The 21,177-nt window shown below is 45.0% G+C and overlaps 1 protein-coding gene across 10 annotated transcripts in view; it reads left to right on the forward strand.

The window, feature by feature from the left end:
* Positions 1-21,177, forward strand: part of NEO1 (neogenin 1) — a 178,724-nt gene that overhangs the window by 50,423 nt on the left and 107,124 nt on the right. For all 10 annotated transcript variants that reach the window (XM_058033043.1, XM_058033051.1, XM_058033053.1 and 7 more), the window contains exon 2: positions 4,176-4,493. In XM_058033043.1, the coding sequence (XP_057889026.1) occupies positions 4,176-4,493 (318 nt within the window). The remainder of the gene's footprint in view (positions 1-4,175; positions 4,494-21,177) is intronic.

Genomic DNA, 21,177 nt, shown 5'->3' on the forward strand with positions numbered 1-21,177 from the left:
CCTGGAATGGTGTGGGTTGGAAGGGATCTCAAAGTTCATCCATTCCCACCTTCTGCCATGGGCAGGGACACCTTCCCTTATCTCAGGGTGCTCTGAGCCCCGGTGTCCAACCTGGCCTTGGGCACTGCCAGGGATGCAGGGGCAGCCACAGCTGCTCTGGGCACCCTGTGCCAGGGAATAATTCCTTCCTATATTTACCCAAACCTGCCCTTCTCCACATTTTAGCCATTCCCTGTGTGCTGTCCCTCCATCCCTTGTCCCCAGTCCCTCTCCAGCTCTCCTGGAGCCCCTTCAGGCCCTGCCAGGGGCTCTGAGCTCTCCCTGGAGCCTTCTCCTGTCCAGGTGAGCACCCCCAGCTCTCCCAGCCTGGCTCCAGAGCAGAGGGGCTGCACCCTCAGAGCATCTCCATGGCCTCCTCTGGGCTCTCTCCAGCAGCTCCACATCCTGGTGTTGATGTTGGAGGCTGTTTGGTGGGGATTTTGTGCTTGTGTGTTCTAGGTAAACTTGTATTTGTCTTTCACTCCCAGAGTGGTTGCTGGTGTAAACTGTGTTTGTTACATTTTCACACCACTTAGGGAGGAGCAAGGACAAAGTTAGAGCTCAAATCTGGCAAACTGTTCTGTGAAAGGACCCAAGGGCAGGAATAATCAGCTAGTCTAACATTGACCTTTCAGCAGCTTCCCAGAACAGGATCTGGGGATTATGGTGGTGATGTAGGCAGCAGTGCCACCCTGCTGAGCTAAACTGGCTGCCTGTGTGCTGGGATGGGCACAGGAGTGCTGAGCCTGGCTGGGATGGGCACAGGAGTGCTGAACCAGCTGGGATGGGCACAGGAGTGCTGAACCCAGCTGGGATGGGCACAGGAGTGCTGAACCTGACTGGGATGGGCACAGGAGTGCTAAACCTGACTGCCTGTGTGCTAGAATGGGCACAGGAGTGCTAAATCTGACTGGGATGAGCACAGGAGTGCTAAACCCCACTGGGATGGGCACAGGAGTGCTAAACCCCACTGGGATGGGCACAGGAGTGCTCAGCCCAGCCCTGTGCACTGGCAGGGTGAGTCTGGGAGCTGTGGAATTCACAGGACACAGAAATGACTCCGTGTCTGTGGCTCATTGAGATCTTGTCTGTGCCAGGGCATTCTGTTGGGTTTTGGCACATCTGGCTCCCTGCCACTCATCTCCAGAGCAGATCTGGGGAGAAATAAACTCCACCCTGGTGGGAATGAGTGAGATTTATCTGTTCCTAGCAGGGAGACAGACTTAGCATGAGCTCCTTGGGCAGTGTTAGCACAAATGGAGGCAGTGGTGTGTACCCACCTGTGTGTGTGAAAGGAGAAGGACTCCCTGTACCAAATATACACCCATCCTACCCAAAATAAGGTGCTGTCATTGAGCTGAGTGATCACTGGGTTGATGAGTGGGAGAAATGGCTCGTTGGTACAAACAGAAGTTGATTAAGGTCAAGGGTGTACAAACTCTTCTTGTGCTGAATTGAGGCTTGAAGGGGACTCGAGCTTGCCAGGCTGCAGTGTGGTTCTCCAGAGTGCCCCAAACCCAGCTGCAGATCCTCTGCAACCAGAGCAGAGACCAGTTTTGAACTTCCCTCAAGCTGGGATGGAGTTATTCACCAACCCTTCACGTTTTGTCCCCAGTGCACTCAGTGCAGGAGCTCAGTGATATCCTGGGACAAGGCAGCTCGTGCTGTGTCTTGGCAGGAGTTTGGTACCTCTGAAGCCTGGCTGAGAATCTGCTTCCTTTCTTCCTCAAGGTTTATAATCCCTGTGGAGCTGCTCTTAGGTCTTGCTGTGACCTCTCTTGGCATCCTCTGCTCTATTTCCTTGGACACATTGTTGCTTCCAGGGCCAGAACAATTTTACTCTATCGATGGATTCGACTGCTCCAATCTGCACTGGAGGCTGGCAGGGCAAACAAAAAGCTGCCATTCCCCTTTTAAAGATTTTCTGACTTTTCTTTGAAAACCCAGAGTGAGGCAAAACTCAGACCAGTGTGTTTTGTTCTCTTGGGGGTCTAGATTTATTCTGGAAGAACTTGGAGAAGCCTGGAATTGAGGTGGTGGAGAAATGCTTCCCTTGGAAAGCCCAGGGACTGTGCAGCTCAGTCTTTAATTTTGATAAGGACTTTATGTTTCTGCTGCACTGGGAGAGATTATAGGGATAAAAAGGTCAAAGATTCTCCTGCTGTTCATGGCTCTTGTTTCTGCTCTGCCTTTTGCTGCTTCAGAGCTGACACTCAGAGGATTTCAGAAGCACAGAGAATTGAGAACATCCACACATAGGTGCCCTTGTACAAACCACAGTAACATAAGCAGCTCCTAGATATTTTTTAAGTTTTATTGATTTTTTTGTTCTGTATATTTGGTTTGGGGTTTTGGTTTTTTTTTTGGGATGTCTCTGTTATCCTTGGAAAGACAATCCCAAGGATTTGGATCCCAATCCAACAGCTCTCCAGCCTGACTCTGTCACTGGAGAAATGTCAATCTTTCTAGAATGTTTTCCTTTATTTCCTCTTTGAATTCCTGAAGGTAAGAGAGGGTTTGAATGCTATCAGCTGCCAAAGCCTCGTTTATCTGTTGTTTCTTTCACACCACTCCTGCCTTATCTCCAAGTTGCTGTGAATTGTGAGCAGGAGGGACAATGGGCTCTGTGCAGGAAGGCTGGAGTCCCTCCGGGGGGAGGCTGAAGGCTCTTTAGAGACCAGGGACTCTCTGTGCAGTTCGGTGATAGAGGAAATCACATCAATTTGTTAATTAAGGTCATTTTAGAAGGTAAATCCGATTTTAAAAACCCCACAAACAACCAAGCAATGGGAGAAGCTGCAATGTTTCCAGGACAGCCTTTGTTTGCAAGTAAAGGTCGCCTCCAGAGTTTGTGCTTTTTCCTCAAACCCCAGAATTATTCTGTGGCTTAATTAAACAAATCTCATTATTAAATGCATATTTGTCTTTCAGATGGTCATAAAATATTTCACCATTTTTTTATTGACCATGAGATGAAATAGTCAATGTTGAGGGATGAAGTGGTTTTGAGATGAGTGCAGGAGTTTGTTATTGTTCTGTGAGTGTTATTTCTAAGGTGGGCTTTAAAAACTGAGATGCCCTTTTCCCTGAACCCAGGGTTCTGCTGATTGGAAACCTGTTCTTCTCTGGAAGAATTTGTCTTCTGTTTTCTACAGATGATTAAATTAAGACAAGTCAAAGTGATATTGACACACAATCGTTCTGCTTGACCAAATACACCAGAAAGACAGTAATTAAAATTCACTTCTTAATGCAAACTAGATGTTAATTACTGAACTCTTTGGGGAATACTTAAAATGAAAAAGTAATCATGTTTATCCTGGGCTAGAATAGAAGTAAAAAAACCCCACTGTATGACACTTGCAGGATGTGTTAAGCCCAGAATGGGAGACTTTCTCCTGAGGGCTGAATTGTTTGGATGGTTCCTAATCTTGGTTCCACAAACCAAAGGACAGCATGGATTGAGAAGTGCCAGGTGTCTGAAATCACGATGGAGATGCTGCTGAGAGGGCACCCACACCACTGAGGCCGAGAGCAGAGCAGGGAAATACATTTTAGGGATGAAAATGTTGGGAATCTGAGGGTCCATGATGAGAATAATCAAAGCAGCAAACACTGTCATGCAGACCAAGGTGGCTGAATGTGTTCAGGGGGAGGATGTGAGCCGTGCTTGTGCTCGTTTGTCGCAGACATTTCTCCACAGAAATCCTTTCTTTCGGATTTCTGTGTCTTCGGGAGGCCAGAGGCTCCAGAAGACAAGGTAAACAATTACTATCAGCTGCTGTGGAATGCAACAGGAACACCTTGATTGGCTCATTTCCTATGTTTATAATTAAGGGCCAATCACCAGTGCAAGCCAGGGGACTGAGTCCTTGAACACAACTTTGTTGTAGATTCTTTCTATCTATTCTTAGCCTCGCCTAGCTGCTCTGCAAACCTCTCTCCTTATTCTTTTTAGTATAACTATAATGTATTATATCTTATATTAATAAATTCAGCCTTCTGATTCAAGAAACAAGATTCACCGTCTCTCTATCACCAGCCAGCGCCCACTCAGGCGCGGTAATACTCGTTCCAGTATTTTAACCTTAAAAACTGCGCAAAACTCACCCCAAAAATTCTCTCATGCTTTACAGAATCACTTGTGAGAACCTTCACTCCTTTCTACTTCCTGGTGGAGCCCCTGGACGTGCTGGCAGTGCGAGGGATGTCGGTGATCATGAACTGCTCGGCGCAGTGTGAGACCCCGCCCCGGATCGAGTGGAGGAAGGACGGCTCCCTCCTCAACCTCGTGTCTGACGACCGGCGCCAGCTGCTGCCCGACGGATCTTTGTTAATCAACAGCGTGGTGCATTCCAAGCACAACAAACCTGATGAGGGATATTATCAGTGTGTGGCAACTGTGGACAACCTGGGGACCATTGTGAGCAGGACAGCCAAGCTCACCGTGGCAGGTAAGGCCCTGCTTGGGAGTGTGGCTGAGAGCGTGGTGATGGAAGGTGTGCTAGATGAGTGATGCCGTGGTTGACTCTCACAATTTAAAGGAAATATCATATATATGTGTTAAGAGAAGTTTTATAGATTTATAGTTAAGTTTTACCTCCCTTGTGTTGTTATCAGGGGTGCCCTGGGTTTGGGACATTTGGGAGGGTCAGCTCCTTACTGTGCAGCACCTGAGCTCCAACCAGGATGTCAGGAAGGGATCTCCACCACTGGGCAGCAAAGGATTCAATGGACAGACATTTGGGAGAGGCTAAAGGGTTAAAAGTCAAACCCTCCATGGTGTGGATGAGCACATGGTGGGAAACATCCTCTGCTCCTGAAGCTGTAATATTTCCTCTATTCGGTCTTCTGTTGATGAGGTTTTAATAAACCTTTTAATTTTTGGAAGTGAGCATCATTTCTCACAGAAAGGAATGCTCTGCCCTTGGAAAATGGGAAGGTGCTTCCCAAGGAGCACGAGCTGCTTCCATCAGCTCAGGGAAACTGGGACTGTGGCTCTCATTTTACTGGCTGGGAGCTGGCATGTGTTCTGTTCCTGTAAGCAGCTTAATGTGGGGTATTTCTCAGGAAATGCTGGAGATCAGCAAAGCTGCAATGAATGGATTAAGAGAAGTGTCAGGTGTCTGAAATCACAATGGAGATTTACCACAGCTTAGAAGGAGGAAGAAAACAGGATTTTGCTTTCTTTATGTATAAATAACTTTAAAATAACTTTCTGTGCTTGTATGTGGAGAATTACCTGCTCTGTCTGAAACATTTGGGAAGCTCCTAATAGCAGTGAGTACAATCCCTGCAGGACTGGGAGATGGGTGGGGATGGAGGCCTGGGAGTTGTATTTTTCTGTTTCTTGAGTATCAGGTGTGAACAAGGAAGCCTGAAAAGTAACAACCAACCAAATACACACAATTTTCCATTTAAAAGCCCAAGTCATAACCTCAGCTTTGTTGAGTCCCCTTTAGACTTGATGGGTGATAGCTTTATTTTTGGGGGTGGGAAGCAGTGAGGGAGTGAAATTTGCTGGTAAAAATAAAGACTGTGTCTGGGAAAAGTGATTTGTTCTGTCACTTGCTTATTTCTCAGGGCTTGGTATTGTCAGCTTGTGTCTTGTAAACAGTAAAGCAGGAAGAGACTTGTAATTACTGAGTAAGGGTGAGACTTCAAAACCCAACCCAACAGAAAAAACAAGGTAAACTAAGGCACTGTAACTAGGAAAAAAAGCCTGTGAAGCGATTTCCCTTTGTTTCTCTAATGATGTTTGCCAGCCTTTTTCAAACAGTTTTTTTTTCTTTTGCTTAATAAATGTCTGGGGGTAATGAATTCTTCCTGAGTGGTGCTCCTGCATCTCCCAGAGCTGCTGCTTCCATCGTTTGTATTTGGATGTTGTTCCCATTAACTTGCCTTGTAGCATTGTTGTGAAACATCAGCAGTGTCAGAAATAGAAAAATTGGGGTTTTATACCTTAAAAGAGTGACTTTGAGAATCTCTTAATGAGGAATAGATTTCCCAGCTTCTTGGCAATGAGGACAATAAAGGCAGTTCTCCCACACTTCTCTGCAGCAATTACCACCTCCTTGCCTCGCTGCTGTCGGGATTAATTCTGCTGCTTTCCACATGAGAGCCTTCAGCCTCCTGCCTCTGCTATCAGACAGCTCTATATGATCATTAGGTGAGGTTAATGGGGTTAAAAATGAAGGTAAGCCAAAATGTCTGCTGAGTTTCCACTTCCATTCTCTCCTATCTAGGTGGAAGGTATGATTTCAATTGATATTTTCTAAAATGATGGAATCTTTAAGAGCCTTTTAGTACTTGTGGAAGAACCCAAGTACTTGGGAAATAAAAGGAAACCCTACTTTAAAAAAACCTACAACAAACAGTAATGCAGTTCTGGTGAGGTTTTTTTACCAAAAAATCTTAGGTAGAAAACAGAACAAATACAGTCTAGCCCAAGACAATAAGGACCTTCCCCACACAACCAGTTGCCCCTTTGGCACACATTGGCCTGACAGCTGTGTATTTAGATTATTGATTAATTCCATGCAATAAAAATGGTACTTTTATTGCCCACAGCCAGAGGAAATGCTGGTGACACATGTTGTGCATTGCCTTTTGCCATCCTGTGCTTTGGAAAGCTGTCCCAGAGCATCCTCTGGCTGAAATGCTGCAGAGCTTTGGCAGATGTGGGTGTGTGAAAACCTATTTACCACCCCAGACAAGTGCCAAGAGCTGGGCAAGACCACGCTGAGTTTAATCCTCTTGTAGGGGAAAAGGCACTTTGGTGCTGAAGGCTTTGGAATAAGAGGTAGAATATTTAAATCCTGGTTTAGCCTGTTGCTTTTCTTGTCCTCATTTGAATCCCTTAGTTTTAACAGTGGTTTTTAATATTCCTTCCCACTCTTTGTTTTAATTGGCAGCTTTCAGGCTGTGGTGAGCGTGGGCATTGTTGGCATAGGAAGGGTTCCCCTTGGCCTCAAAATTCCAGTGGGAGGGAGCAAATTCCCCTCTTAATTGAGCAGTGGTTCCTCTGCTGTGGGTGAGTGTGGTGCTGCCATGCACCTGATTCTAAAAGGGAACATTATGAAGTGTGGGGTGCATGTTTTAACAGCTTCTTACTCATTAAATAACTCTTAAAAATGACAAGTTTAGGGGGGCAGGGCTAGGAAATGGAGTAATAACATGTTGTGTTCCATCATGTGGATACAGGGCTGGAATTTGCAGTCTTGGAACTGCACAGCTGGTGGATTGTGACCGTGTTCCCAGGGGTTTTCAGGTGAGGGAAGAGACAAGGATCTGACTCCATGTTCAGAAGGCTTGATTTATTATTTTATGATATATATTACATTAAAACTATACTAAAAAGAATAGAAGGAAAGGTTTCATTTCAGAAGGCTAGCTAAGCTAAGAATAGAATGGAAAAGAATGAAAACAAAGGTCTGTGGCTCAGACAGAGAGAGAGAGCCAGCTCTGCTGTGACTGGTCACTAATTCCAAACAACCACATAGGACCAATCACAGATGCACCTGTTGCATCCCACAGCAGCAGATAATCATTGTTTACATTTTGTTTCTGAGGCCTCTCACCCTCTCAGAAGGAAAAATCCTAAATAAGGATTTTTAATGAAAAGATGTCTGCAACAGTGGATGATGCTGAGCATTCCACCTACAGGGAAGTGCCCAAATTTGGATAAGTTTCTCAAGTTATTTAAAGGACTTCCTATATATTCTAGTTTGAGGGATCTAATTTTTTGGGGGTTTTGGAATCTGAAGCTCTTTTGTTGCCATAGGATGACAGGGGTTTGATTAGTGAGCCACTGCATGAAAAACTGAACCCAAAACAGGCTCTGGGCCTGGAGTGCTGGGTCAGGGCTTGCAGGAGTTGTGTTGGAGACAGGCTGGCTGGGCTTCCATCAGTTTGTGTGTCTGACCCTGCTCTGGGTGTGCTGGGGCAGGGACTGGGTCATGGCAGCTTCACTGGGCGCTGTGCCCTTGCAGGACCTTCTCTGTGTGTGATGATCCATGGGAAGACTTTGCTCTTCTGGAGGGGTGAGGATCAAGAGGTCCCGTGGCAGCTGAGCCTTGTAAAGAAACTGATCCTTGCTGCCTTTAGATTTCTGAAAGTCAGAGGACATGATAAAATATTCCATTGTGAAGAACACTTGAGTTAGTCTGTAACTTGAAATTGTGTGCTGCTTTACCTTGGTAGGAAAGTGTTTGCTGTTTTGCCAGGCATGTGGTAGCAAATCCTTGATTTTTAGGAACAAACCTAAATTTTTAGGTTGCACACAACCATAAATGTTAGTTTTCTTTAATGAGCAGCACTTTGGGGATATGAGACTCTCTTTCCCATTCAGTGTGAGCTCCACAGTTTGGTTCCTTCAAGCAGATGGAGGTTGAGTTTGCCATCACCAGTTCAAGGGCAGTGAAGGGAGAAGGTGCTCATACAGTCCATGCAATGTGTAGGATTTCCCCATTGTTCTGATGGATTTGAAATAGGGAAAGTCAAGGGAACTGCCTAATTTATGTAAAGCTACAACACTTTAATCAGTGCCTTGGTACACTATGTTTTTTAATTGGCTTTTGAAATGCAAATCTGTCTTTGATACTTAAGTGTTAGTTAGATCTTAAGAAGGGTAGGGGGTTTAAAAAAGCTGCTGTAAAACATGGATTAAAAATAGATTTACAAAGTTTTGGAGATCTGTGTCAGTAATTCATCTTGGAAAAATAAATATGTATGTATTTTAATAAAATGTATAATGACACAAGCTGAAAATATTCCCAGGATGATCTTTCCCCAGCCACTGGTTACTGGGGCTTGGTTAAGGCTTTTATTAAGAGCACAGATACATGAGGATCTAAAAGTTGGGAAGTGTGACAGGGGCACTGAGTTTGATCATGCAGACTTATTTGCTCTGTAAATCCATTTCAAGACTGCTCACTAAATTATTTGTTTCACTTCTTGTCATCTTCTTTCCCCAAGTGAATCCAGCTGTTTTTCTTCCTCTTCTTCCACTTATCCTTGCATTTGATAATTCTTGGCTTTGAGCTTTGTGTCATTTGCTTGGCTGTGATGAGGCAGCTGTGGCTCTGCTGTGGTTCAAACTTCAGGTGTGTCTGAGTTACATTAATTCAAAAGCACTCACTGATAGCTTCTGACTTGTTTTTTCTCACCTCAACTAAATAATCTCCTTGAATTATTATTTCTCATTTAAACACTCACAGAAATTTTATTTTCAAGCCTTCATTTTGTAATTACTTTTAGAAAAGGTACAGGCAAATCCCTTCTGTTAAGAAATGCTCCTGCCATGTGTAACGTCAAACTCTAAAATGCTTCAGAAACCAGAAATAGATTTGATATGTGCTTAGTAAAAGTGTAGTATCTTCTTTGGAGCCATTGAGCACATTGCAGGGGCAGCACAGGAGGAGGATGTCCCTGAGGAGTGACTCTGGAAATGCCACAGTGAAGCTTCAGGTGTTGTTTTGTGTTGAGGCCTTGGGAGACTTCTGCTTTTCCCCTTCAAGTTGGGGATGCTGGAGTGGGCCAAAGCCCATCATGTCCATACCTGGAAGAAGGATTTGGAGCAATTCCAGCCATATTTTGTTCCTGAGCATGGTGTTGTTCTCTGCTCTGCTGACCTGGGTAAATCCCCCCCTCCTGCTGGTCCCTCCTGCCCCTCCATGGCTCCTCAGCACTGCTGTGCTGGGGCACAGGGCTTGGGGCAGCTCATTGACAAAATGGGCACTCTCAGAAGTGCACCCAAAGCTCCTGTGGCTGCTGTCTGTGTGGGGTCAGGTGTCCCCAGGGTGCTGTGGCCGTGCCAGGTGTCACACAGGCCCTGCAGGGAGGAGGCACCTGCCCTCAGCTGGGTTTTGGTGCTGAGAGTTCCTCCAAACATCAGACAGAAGGAGTGCACCTTGCTTAGGAAATTGCTCCAGTTTTTAGCTGACCACATTGCCTCTTCAAGATTTATTTGCATCTTGTGTGTGTCCAGCTTGGGGCTTCCAAAGTGATGACTGCAGAGCTGCAGGAGGCCTGGGTGGGCTGTGGTGGTTCCTGAGGCTTGAGGAGTTAACTGAGTTCTGAGCCAGGTGATGCCAGCTCTGATCCTGCTTCTGGTGCAGCTCATGGCACAGCTCCAGATCCCCACGCTTTGCCTTTTCTCCATGGGCTGATAAAGAATTCCTCTACCATAATTGCAAGTATTCCTTGTTATAATGCACCAAGGTGCTGCAGGTGAGGAGGGCAGGCAGAGATAAGGAATTCTGTGTCCATTACAGAATGGATGGTAGGCAGTGGGTGAAGTTGTGGGCAAGAAATCATTATCCATTATCAGGCCATATAGTCATTATCCATTATCAGGCCTTATAATCATTATCCAGCCTATTCCCTGAGCACAGCTGTGGGAGGGAGCAGGACCTGGAGGATGTGGGTTTGCAGTTCCAGGTGTAGAGCTCTGCAAAGCTCAGCCTCAGAGGTGTGCTGTGTTTCCTTCTGGGCTGTTAGAGCTTAGCTATTGCGTATCAATCACTTATTTTTGTATAAATAATAGTGAATAGATTAGGGTTTATTCAAATATTATTTTGAGCTGAAATTTTGTCTTTGCTTTTTTTACCATAACTACAAGGAGCTGCACAGAAGTAACCAGATTATCTGGTTCTGTTTGCTCATGTCCTCTGAGAAGTTTGCCAAGCTCTAAAGATTACAGCTGAGCAGTGTTTTATTTCTCACTAGACTCCATGTGCCATCCCAGAGTGAGAGAGAAGCTCAGAACAAACTGTCCCAGCTCTGCAGAGATGGGGTTAATTTAGGAATAACAGCACATTTTTATCCAAGATTGCACATTTCCTTTAACAGCAAGGAGAAAAAAGTAATCTTGATCTCATCTTTGTGAATAAAGAACATTCTGTATCTTGGAATTGGAAAAACCTCAGAGCAGAGATACTTCAGAGGAGGGTATTTAAGAGCACTTAGCCAGTAAGTGACATGGGTGATAAATTTTCCTTGCAGAAATATGTTTTTATATGAAAGAAGCATCAGTGTTTTTCATAAATTGGCTTAGATCAAAATGCATTTCTTCATGACAGGTAAATGGCAAAGGTGGTTTTAACACAACTGCAGTTTGTACAGGTTGTGTCAGCTGTTACTGAAAGTATGAGAGTTTAGACACTTAGGACAATAAATACTCTGTTATTTGTCATTCTCAATTCTTGCAGTTCACATTTGTCCAGTTGAAGTAGCAAAGAAAATCTATGTGAACCTTTGAACTGGTCTGCAGTTCTTGGGCTGAAGGCAAAGGTCCAGGTTCAAAACTATTATAAATTTTTCGTCTCAGATTGGAATTTAATACCAGAGTCTCTTGCCATGACAGGGCAGAGAAGGGCAGGACTTGCCTGCAGCTGGATTGTCACTGGAATCCTGGGGAAAGCCCACAGCAGGGAATGTGACCTGCTTGTTTTGAAACTCTTCATTGACATCTTACGACCAAGTCAAAGGCCAGGTGAAGAGACTCTTAACTGCTTGCTTAAAACCACAGGTTTTCTTGAGCTTTTATGTTTCAAATTTATTTCACCTTCTATCAAACCAAACCCTGCAGCTCATTGTGACTAATACTATCCCTGTCCTGAATTCTGTGGGTCAGTGAGCCAGTTAAAGCTTATTTGTGCTTGCTGGAGGGTGACAAATGCTCTGCTGAGGCTGGAGCAGAGGGGCACAGGGAGATTGTGGCACTCGTGCCTGAGCTTCCTGAGCTTTGGTAATGATATAACAGCACTGCTCAGAAAAAACTCCTGTTTTCCAGACTGAAATTCAAGTGCTGTGCAATGCAAGTCTTGTAGCTGGCAAAGGGAATATCCTTTGTGCATTTAGTTCATGTACTTCAGAATAATATAAACTTCCTGTAAATCATAAGAGATGGGAGCTCTTTGCAGCATATGTTCCATCTTGACCTTTGCCTTTGAAAATATGGCAGGTGATAGAGTTAATCTGTGGAGAAACAGGAATTTGTGGAAGGGAGCTGGGACCAAATCCCTGAAATCCTGTGAGCTGACACTCGGCTGGGGGTCTGGATGGTGAGACAAGGACAAAGTGACACCATACTGATGGTGCATCAACACCCCTGAACAAGAAACTTGGCTGAACTTTGTTTGGATTGGATTCTCATTTGTTAATGTTTTGACTCAGATCAGATTTTTCCCTCTCTCTGCTCTGCATGTCAGCACCAGCAATCCCTGTGTAATTGTGTTTGACAAGTTAGCACGGAGCTCGCTCGGAATCCCGAGCTGTCAGCACAGTGATGGTTACATCTGCAGCCTGTGCTCCTCACTGCCTGCCTGCTCCTGTGTGCAATCAGCAAGAGATTTCAGCTTTGGTAGTGTACACTGAAGGCTCTGTGTGCTGACATGGTTCAGCTTTCTGACTGACTCAGTGTTGCTTTTTGAAAAGGATAAGAAGCTGAACTATTGCCCCAAGTGGAGGGTGACACCCTTGTGCCTTGATACTTCTTACCCTTGCTGCTTTTGTATTTCTGATTAATGTTTTATTTTTCTGTAACAGAAATGCAATATGAAGTTCAATGACCCTGAAAAGGAAACAAAATGGAGGGAAAATGTTTAGAATAAGGAAAAATTATGTTATGACATTTGCGAGGGTTGAGTTCAGTGAGGTTAGTTCTTGGTAACATTGTTAAAAGCATAGGGGATGTTTCACCCTTCGCATAAACACACTGGGAATAAAGATGTTAAAAATTGTTAACTTTCCAAGCCCTATTCATTTGCATCTAGAAACCCCTGTTTTGGGGGAACATGGGGAAATGTCTCTGGATAGTTTGTATGTTTCTGTAAAGGTGTTGCTGTTCCTTCTGTAATAACTTCTCAAATTGGCCCTGGCTTAAATGCACTGTCAGTCTCTCTCAAAAACAGAGTAAAACTTAGGCAAAGCAAGGCTCTGTTGTGGAGAGACCTCTAAAAATCTGTTCCTGATACTCTGAGGCTCATGGCCAGCAGCTGCTGGGGGATCACTGGTGTGCTGATGCCACCTGAGCTGTGCTGGTATTGGATAATTTGCAGTTCCACGGCTTTTAGTGTTTGCCTTTATCCTGCCACGCACCCTTGTTGTCTGCAGACTCCTCTTTGAGCTGCATGTTTGTGTCTGTAAAAGTTCTTTGTGCTTTGTGTTTGTGTGCTGTTCTGTCAGCTCCAAGCACCGAGGTTTTGGGGCTTTCTTTGCCATTCACACATCCCGAGGAGTTTGCAGTGAGATTGTTGCTTATTTCCTGTCTCTAAATGCCTGTTGTCAGGTACCAGCTGTCTTTGTCACTGTCTATAGAGTTGCCTGCAAAAGTTTTTCAGATCTTTCCTTTCTTCCAGTTTTGTGATAAATTTCTCCTGACAGTCCTCTCTGTGCATTAATCTTCTTTGAATAGCTTGTTCACATGAGCTTCCGTAATTGATAGCCTCGCCTGGAACTAAAATTATTTAACCTGTCAAGCTCTTTTCTTCCACCACAACCCTCGCATCTTATTCTTCTTTTGTTATGGCTCTTGATTTTGTTTTAGAAAGAGTAATTGTGAGCCTGTAGGGTTCTTATTTTTTAGGCAGTCTATTGATGAAGACCTGAAGTTCCTTAAATGATGAGGCAATCTGTGTGCCTTATCTTTAGGGCTTCTCTTGAAATCCCACAGGGCTTTCATTGGTCTTGCTATTAGAATGATCTTCAGCAGCAGCAAATAAATGACTCCGTGGTTTGCATGCCCTCAGTTCATTTTTTCTGGCATTAGAATGTTGTTTTAGCTGTTTCTTGGTGTCTGTGGAAGTCAGATTCATTGGCTGCTGCAGCTTTTCCTGCTGCTGCTGGAGCTTTTGTGTTGTTTGGCCCTTGGACTGCCAGTCCTGTCTCCAATTTTCATGATACTGTTTCACCTCCTCCATCAGATCTATTCTTTGTTTGTCTGTGCTGTTCCTTGCAGCACTTCTTAAGCCTGACCATGTGCTATGGACAGACATCCCCACCTCACTCCCATTGCTTTTCTTGTAGTTGTGGTTGTCAGTAGTGACCTCTGTATTTTGGAAGATCATCTTTCAGTCATTTTGTCACTCCCATTTCATTCCTGAAATAATTTATCCTCTTGATATCACCTAACTAGAATTTGGAATTGCTTGTTTTGCCAAGTAGAACATCATATTATGCTGATGTGTTTTCCTTGTCCAAACACCCTCTAAAATTTTTGCATGTGTAGTAGAAAAAGGGGAGAAATTGTTCCCTGTGAGGGTGGTGAGGCTGTGGCACAGGTTGCCCAGAGAAGCTGTGGCTGCCCCTGCATCCCTGGAAGTGTCCCAAGGCCAGGTTGGACAATATTTTCTCCAATATTTTGCCATTTCTCACTATGGTTTTTTGTGGACCTCGCTCATCAGATCATTGAGCTTGAAAGGGACCTTGGGCCATCTGGAATTCAGTTGTTTGTTCAGAAGAGCTCTGAGGTGGCAGCAGGTCACTCAGTGTGTCATTGGAGTGACAGTACCTGTGTCTGTGAGTGTTACTGATGTGCCCAGTGACATTTTGCTCTCATTCTGGCCAAGGGACACTGTTTTTAACCAGCACATACCATGTTGTCATGGCTGTGTTTAACCAGGTCAGGATTGTGGTTATGCTCTGACATTTCTCATTTGTGTTCTGTATTCCCTGTACTTCCCACCTGTTTATCCAGCAAGGACATTTTTAGGTTTTCCTCTCTCCATTTACAGTCCTTGTAAAAATCCCCATCCCTTCCCTGAGGAGCTGTGTCCTGCCCAGATTTTTGGTTGTTTCTCCCCTGTCTGCTTTGCCTACAGCAAGGGGGGAGAATGATTTGGTGTTTGTAGCAAGGACTGGAAGCATCTGGCCTGATCCTAATTCAGGTGCTGCTGGACTCGTGTTCTGCAGGAGTGTTTGTAATTACAAAGTCTGCTCCATGTGCCAGTGAGATCCATGAAATATGGCTCATTAGCAGCAGTGTATTTTAAGCCATTTCACACCTCTGCCACTCCAACAAATGATGCTGAATAATGTTGGAGAGAAGGAGCTGTGATAATTTAATGAAGTGTCCACAGATGGCTGGACTTATTAATTTTTTAGCAGGGTTGGGGTGAGGAGCTGATGCACTAACAAAATAGGCAGCATCTTTGTGATGGCTGTGCTGCTGAGGGGTAGCAGATGTTGGAGCTGTCCTGACAATAGGGGATCATGTTCCCATTCTCCAGGACCTCCTCGTGGTGCTGAAATCCCCACACTCCCCAAGAGGCTCTTTGGGGAAAGGAGTTACAGTTATGGGTTTGTCATGAGTTCAAATTCGATCAGGCAGACAGGAATGGGGGAAAATTCAAGAGGCTGAAAATTGTGAGCAGTTTGTGGGATCATTCACAGACTAGCTGGATGAATTTCAGATGGAGAGTGGAAGCTGTAGGGTGGAATGTTTGGAGCTGGTGCTGCTGGAGTTACTTTAGACTTGGGTAAGTTAGGAGAAACTTGAATACAAGTTAACTCTGGGCAGCAAAGGCTTGTCACAGATGGTATCCAGGAGGGAACAGGATGGAAAACCTGCCAGCTGCTCCTGTGCTTTGCTGTTTCCATATTGCAGTAGCAATGGGGGAAAAAACAGAAAACATTTGCTGAGCACATCGAGATGTCACAAGAAGGCCTGAAACCAGCCTTGGGAAAATGTTAATTGCACAAACATGTGATGTGTGTGTTTAGAGCAGTCTAATGCTTGTACTGTGTTATCCTGAATTCCAGTCAGAGCAGTGGCAACAGAGGGGACACAAGTGAGGAAAACTCCCAGAGGCTTGTGACCACTCCTACAGCCCTGCCCCAGGCAGGAAAGGGGGATTCTTCCCTAGAGATGGGGAGATGGTTCTCATTTCTCACTTCCCTTTTGCAGTGTTCAATTGGTGAGATGGGTCCCAAAGGGTTGGTAGGACTCTGGGGGATTGAGCTGTATGTGGCAATGGCATCCACGTTAACCAGAGCAGTACAAAGTGTTACAGTTGTACTGAGTGTTATCCTGAATTCCAGTCAGAGCAGTGGCAACAGAGGGGGCACAAGTGAGGAAGACTCCCAGAGTTGTGACCACTCCTGCAGCCCTGCTCCAGGCAGGAAAAGGGGATTCCTCCCCAGCTTTCTCTCATTTCTCACTTCCCTTTTGCAGTGTTGAATTGGTGAGATGGGTCCCAAAGGGTTGGTAGGACTCTGGGGAGGGTTGAACTGTGCATGGCAATGGCATCCACATTAACCAGAGTAATACAAAGTGTTACAGGTGTACAAAGTCTTACCTTAAATTCCAGTCAGAGCAGTGGAAACAGAGGGGACACAAGTGAGGAAGACTCCCAGTGGCTTGTGATTTCTCCTACAACCCTGCCCCAGGCAGGAAAGGGGATTCCTCCCCAGCTCTCTCTTCCCTTGAGATAGTTCTCATTTCTCAATTCCCTTGTTGAATTGGTGAGATGGGTCCCAAAGGGTTGGCAGGACTCTGGGGGGTTGAACTGTGCATGGCAATGGCATCCACGTTAACCAGAGCACAGGCAGGTGTGGCTCTGCAGTTATTGCACTCAGGTGAGCCAGTTCTTTAGTAATGGTTGATAATGAAGCTTTTTTTCCTTTCAGTCTCCTTGGAAATGACTGGCACTGGCTGTACTTGCAGGGAGGCTGCTGAACTGGGTTGGCATCTGGCTCAGGGCAGTGAATTCCCTGATTCTGCAGACTCCAGGAGATGAAATACTGGCTCCATTGAGGGCAGGAGACTACAGCCAGAATTTTAACCATCTGTGTTTTCTAGGAGCATGGGAATTATTGCTCTTCTAGGCACATCTTTTTCAGAAATGGAGACAATGAGCCACAAATCTCAGTAAGGCTGAGGCTGGGAATGCTGATTGAATGCACCACATTTGCATTAATAGATTGTTCATTCACATTCCTGCCATTGCTCTGGGCTTGGATGAGGGGAAGGAAGAAACAAAAGAGAAGGAGAAAAGAGGCACAGAATTGACTTCCCCACCTTCCCTGCCATTTGTATTGTCCTGGCAGAAATGAGGGGTTTGGGATGCATCTAATCCCTGTTATATGCATGTGAGTGCACTGTTGCTTATGTGCTCTCCTGCCTGTGTTTAGAGAACATTCCAAATGGAAAATCATCCTTCCTAAATTGAGTTTATTAACCTGCATTCCTGCTAGGTCAGTAGTATTTTCCTTTGGTGTCCTGAAATCGATACCTAATGTATGTGCACTGCCACAGAATGATTAATGTGTGCACAAACATGAAAAAATTGTCTTCAATGTCAGAAGCCCAAAGTGTCATTTATCATGACATTCATTTACCAAAAGATGGGCTGATGTCTTCAGCTGATTGCCCTGCACCACATGGCTGAGGAGTGGGGGCTGCTCCCTCAATTAGGAGTGTACCTTCCATCCCTGGAGTGCCCAAGGTCAGGCTGGATGGGGCTTGGAGCACCCTGGGGCAGTGCAAAGTGTCCCTGCACAGGGCAGGAGGGGGCACTGGATGGGCTTTAAGGTCCCTTCCAGCCCAAACCATCCTGGGACTCTACTCATCATTAGAACTTCTTGCTCAGCTTTGATTGAAGTGTTTGGGAAATACCAAGCACTGAGAAAAAAGTATCAACTTTTTAAAAACATAACTTTAAAAATAGTTTTAAAAGTGTTTGTAGTTTAACTAGACTGAATTGGCTCACATGGTAATGCCTCTAAAAATGACTATAGAAAGTTCAGGAAATGCTGGCTTAGAAGTTGATAATTGATGTTTTGAAGAGAGCAGCTCTGTAATGGAAAGGTTCTGGGCTGGGAGATGAAAGGGTATTTTCTAGTGGCTCACTGCTGCAGGAGGTGTGCCAGCACTCTGGGACCTGCTCCTGGATTTATAAACAGATCTCCAAATTAATAGTAATTAAGGCCTGGATTTGGAGTGCTTTTTGTAATGCATCATGATTGTTTTGTGGTTGTTTGTTAGCTAAAGCAAAGGGTCCTCCTCCACAATGGAGGCTTTTAAGCAGTGCAAATTGCCAATAATTGTAGAATAAGAGAAAATTACTCTTTAGGACAAAATTATAGGCTAGGTTAAAATGTATATTTTAAAACCACACAGGACTATGACGAAATACAGGTTTTAGTGGCATTTAAGATGACTTGGAAAATGAACTGTAATTTCATTTCCAGTGAGTAATGAAAGCATCTTGAATAAAGCTTATTTAACCTCAGTGGAGCACCTGCACACAACAGAAGGCACAAGGTCTGTCTTGTCCAGGAAATGAACAGCACTTGTCAGGGATTAAAATTAAAGGATATTTGAGCTGTATGTGAGAAATTGCAGGGTTTCAGTCCTCCAGGAACTTTCCTGCTTGTGCTTGAAGGAGCCAGTGTGGGGCTGGGAGCAAAGAGATGGCAAAGGTGAGGTGAAAACAGAAGTCACAGAGTCACCTGGCTACAGGAGGAGAGCCAGGGTTCCCTCCCAGGATGGGAAAAGAACTGGCTTCATATGCTTCATATGCTCCCTTAATAAATGAGAATATTGAGAGAGATAAGAATCAGAGGCAATTATGAACATATAATGGGTTCTGTCAAGAAGGAGATTTTCAGAAAGGACAGATGCTTCAGACACTGGAGTTCAGAGGCTCAGGATTAACAGCCTCATCAGCTGTAAGAACAACTTATTTACCCACTGAATTAGTGAGTGTGGCAAAGGAGGACACCTTGTTACCCTTGCTGTGGCCTCATGGTCTCACAGGAAGAATTCAGTCATGCTCCAGACTGACTAATGATGGAATTGTGAGCACAGTGTGCAGATCAGGCAGGTGCACAGCTACCTTGGGATTGTGCTGGGACACAGGGATGGGTGAGTCAGGACAGGAAAGGGTTACAGGGCTTGTAGGATGGATTGTGCAGAGCCACTGAGATGGCTCCATCTTTGGGGAAGATCTTTTCAATAGACAGAGAAGCAGTTTTGTAACATTTCTGTGGATATTTGTGATCTTAAACAACTCTGGGGTTTGTGTTTCTGCCAGGAGTGCTTGGTGGCAGAGCAGGAGGCATTGGGGTCAGCTGGAGCAAGGGAGGTTCTGGCTGGGTTTCAAGAGGGAGTTCTGCTCCATGAGGTAGAAGAGGTTACCCAAAGGTTGTGCAGTCTCCACCCCTTGGGGATTATTGAGGTCTGACTGGACAAATCCCCAAGTTACAGCTCTGACCTTGTAGCTGATTCTGCTCTGCCTGGGCTCCTTCCTTCCAAAATTATCCCAGAATTCTGCATCTTTAGAGGTGAATAGGTGTTAGGGGAATGAGGGAGAGAAACTGAAGATTGTAGCTTCATTAAGCAGAAGGAAGGTTGAAACAAAGAAGTTGGATGTTTTGTTCCTGTGAATACCTTGGAGGGACTGATAGATAAATATCAAAGATGCAAAATAATACCAAAACAAGGTCAAGATCAAAGGACTGCAAGATAGTTGGAAGTACACTGGGAGGGGAAACTAGAAACAAAGTTTCTTGGAGGAATGAAGTTATGGAAGGAATCCCCAGGTGGGACTCAGAGGGAAGAAAATATGTAACAGTTGGGGATGAGCTGTACAGGGTTATGGAAGGAACTTGGCAGCACAGAAGTGATTTATATGTTAGGGTATATAAATCCTAATCCTAAATGTCAGGATATATGAACCCTCCTCTCTTAGGGTTCAATCTGCCTGTCCTGCAGGATCAGTCCTTCTACTGGTGCATTCCCAGGGCATTTGTGACAGGTATTAAGTGAGACTTGTGAAAATAGGGGGTTGAGCTGTGGCAGATTTGATCATTTCCTGTGCAGAATGCTTAGGAGGGGTGACTGTGGCTGCCTGCCCCCTCTCTGTGCCCTCACTCTGCTCCTCAGCAGGATGGAGAGGAAATAAGATTAAAGTTACTGAGTCAAGATGGGATCACTCCCAGTTACTGTAATGGCAGAACAACCTCGACTTGTGGAAAATTAATTTAATTTCTTGACAACTAAAGTAATTTGAGTGGTAAGAAAAAACCAAACTAAAGTGCTCTCCCTGCCTGCTCCCCATTTCCATGTTCACCTCCCTGCCTTCATTCCCAATTCTTCAGCCTCATGCTCTACCCTGGTCTCCCCAGGGTGATACCCAAAGCTGCCCTTCCTCCTCTCCCTCCTCCTCCTCCTCTGGCCTGCCCACTCCAGGACTGTACCTCACTTTTCCCTCACTGCTGTCCTGTGCTATTCCCTGTCTTGGATGTGCCCCCATCTTCACTGGCTGCCCCAGCTGTGGCTCCAGCTGTGGCTCCAGCCTCTTCCCACAACTCCCCCAAGGTTTGGCCTCCCCAGCCCAACTGTGAAGCCATGAAATGGGCTCTGGGTGTTTCTGGAGAACATTTTTATGGAAAAGGTGACACAGCTTGTGCAGCACTGCTGGGTCAGCTCTGTGGTGTGCCCTGGAGAAGCTGCAGTCTCAGCCACACTGGGAATGTTCATATGCTAATATTTATCTCAATATTTACCTTGTGGCACTGCACAGAGGCCTTTGGGTAAGTGAAGGTGTTTTCAAGGCTGCATTGTAGGAGCTGTGGCTGTTCCATCCCTGAAGTGTCCCAGCTGGACAGGGCTTGGAGCACCCTGGCACAGTGGGAAGTGTCCCTGTCCATGGCAGGGGGTGGCACTGGATGGGCTTTAAGGTCCCTTCCAAGCCAAACCATTCCATGATTCTGTGATTATTGGGTCTGTTTGCCTTTGCACCACCCATGTTTAGCATTGTCCTGTCAGCTGGTTTAAAGAGTTGGAGAGCATCTTAATGTCGCCCTGATTTTTTAAGATTTTCTGAGCCTTCTGATCTCGACATTCTTGTAACGAGCTTTCTCACACCCTTCCTGTAAATAACTTATTGTTTTATATTCTTTTATGGAGGAGGAGAAATTGGATGGACTGTTGGTTTGTCCAGTGGACAAACAGTGGCATTGTCACCCTCCAATCCACTGTCACTTTTGGAAATCTCTAAATGTTAGAGCCAGAAAATAAACTTCCCTTTTTACCTTGAGAACAGCAGTGTGTCTGTGTTATTTTGTGTCCTACAGTGGTGTGAAAAATATGTATTTTTTGATTGGCTTTTCACAAATATTAAAATGAATATC

The sequence above is a fragment of the Melospiza georgiana genome, chromosome 13, assembly GCF_028018845.1.
Source record: "Melospiza georgiana isolate bMelGeo1 chromosome 13, bMelGeo1.pri, whole genome shotgun sequence".
Lineage (NCBI taxonomy): Eukaryota > Metazoa > Chordata > Aves > Passeriformes > Passerellidae > Melospiza > Melospiza georgiana.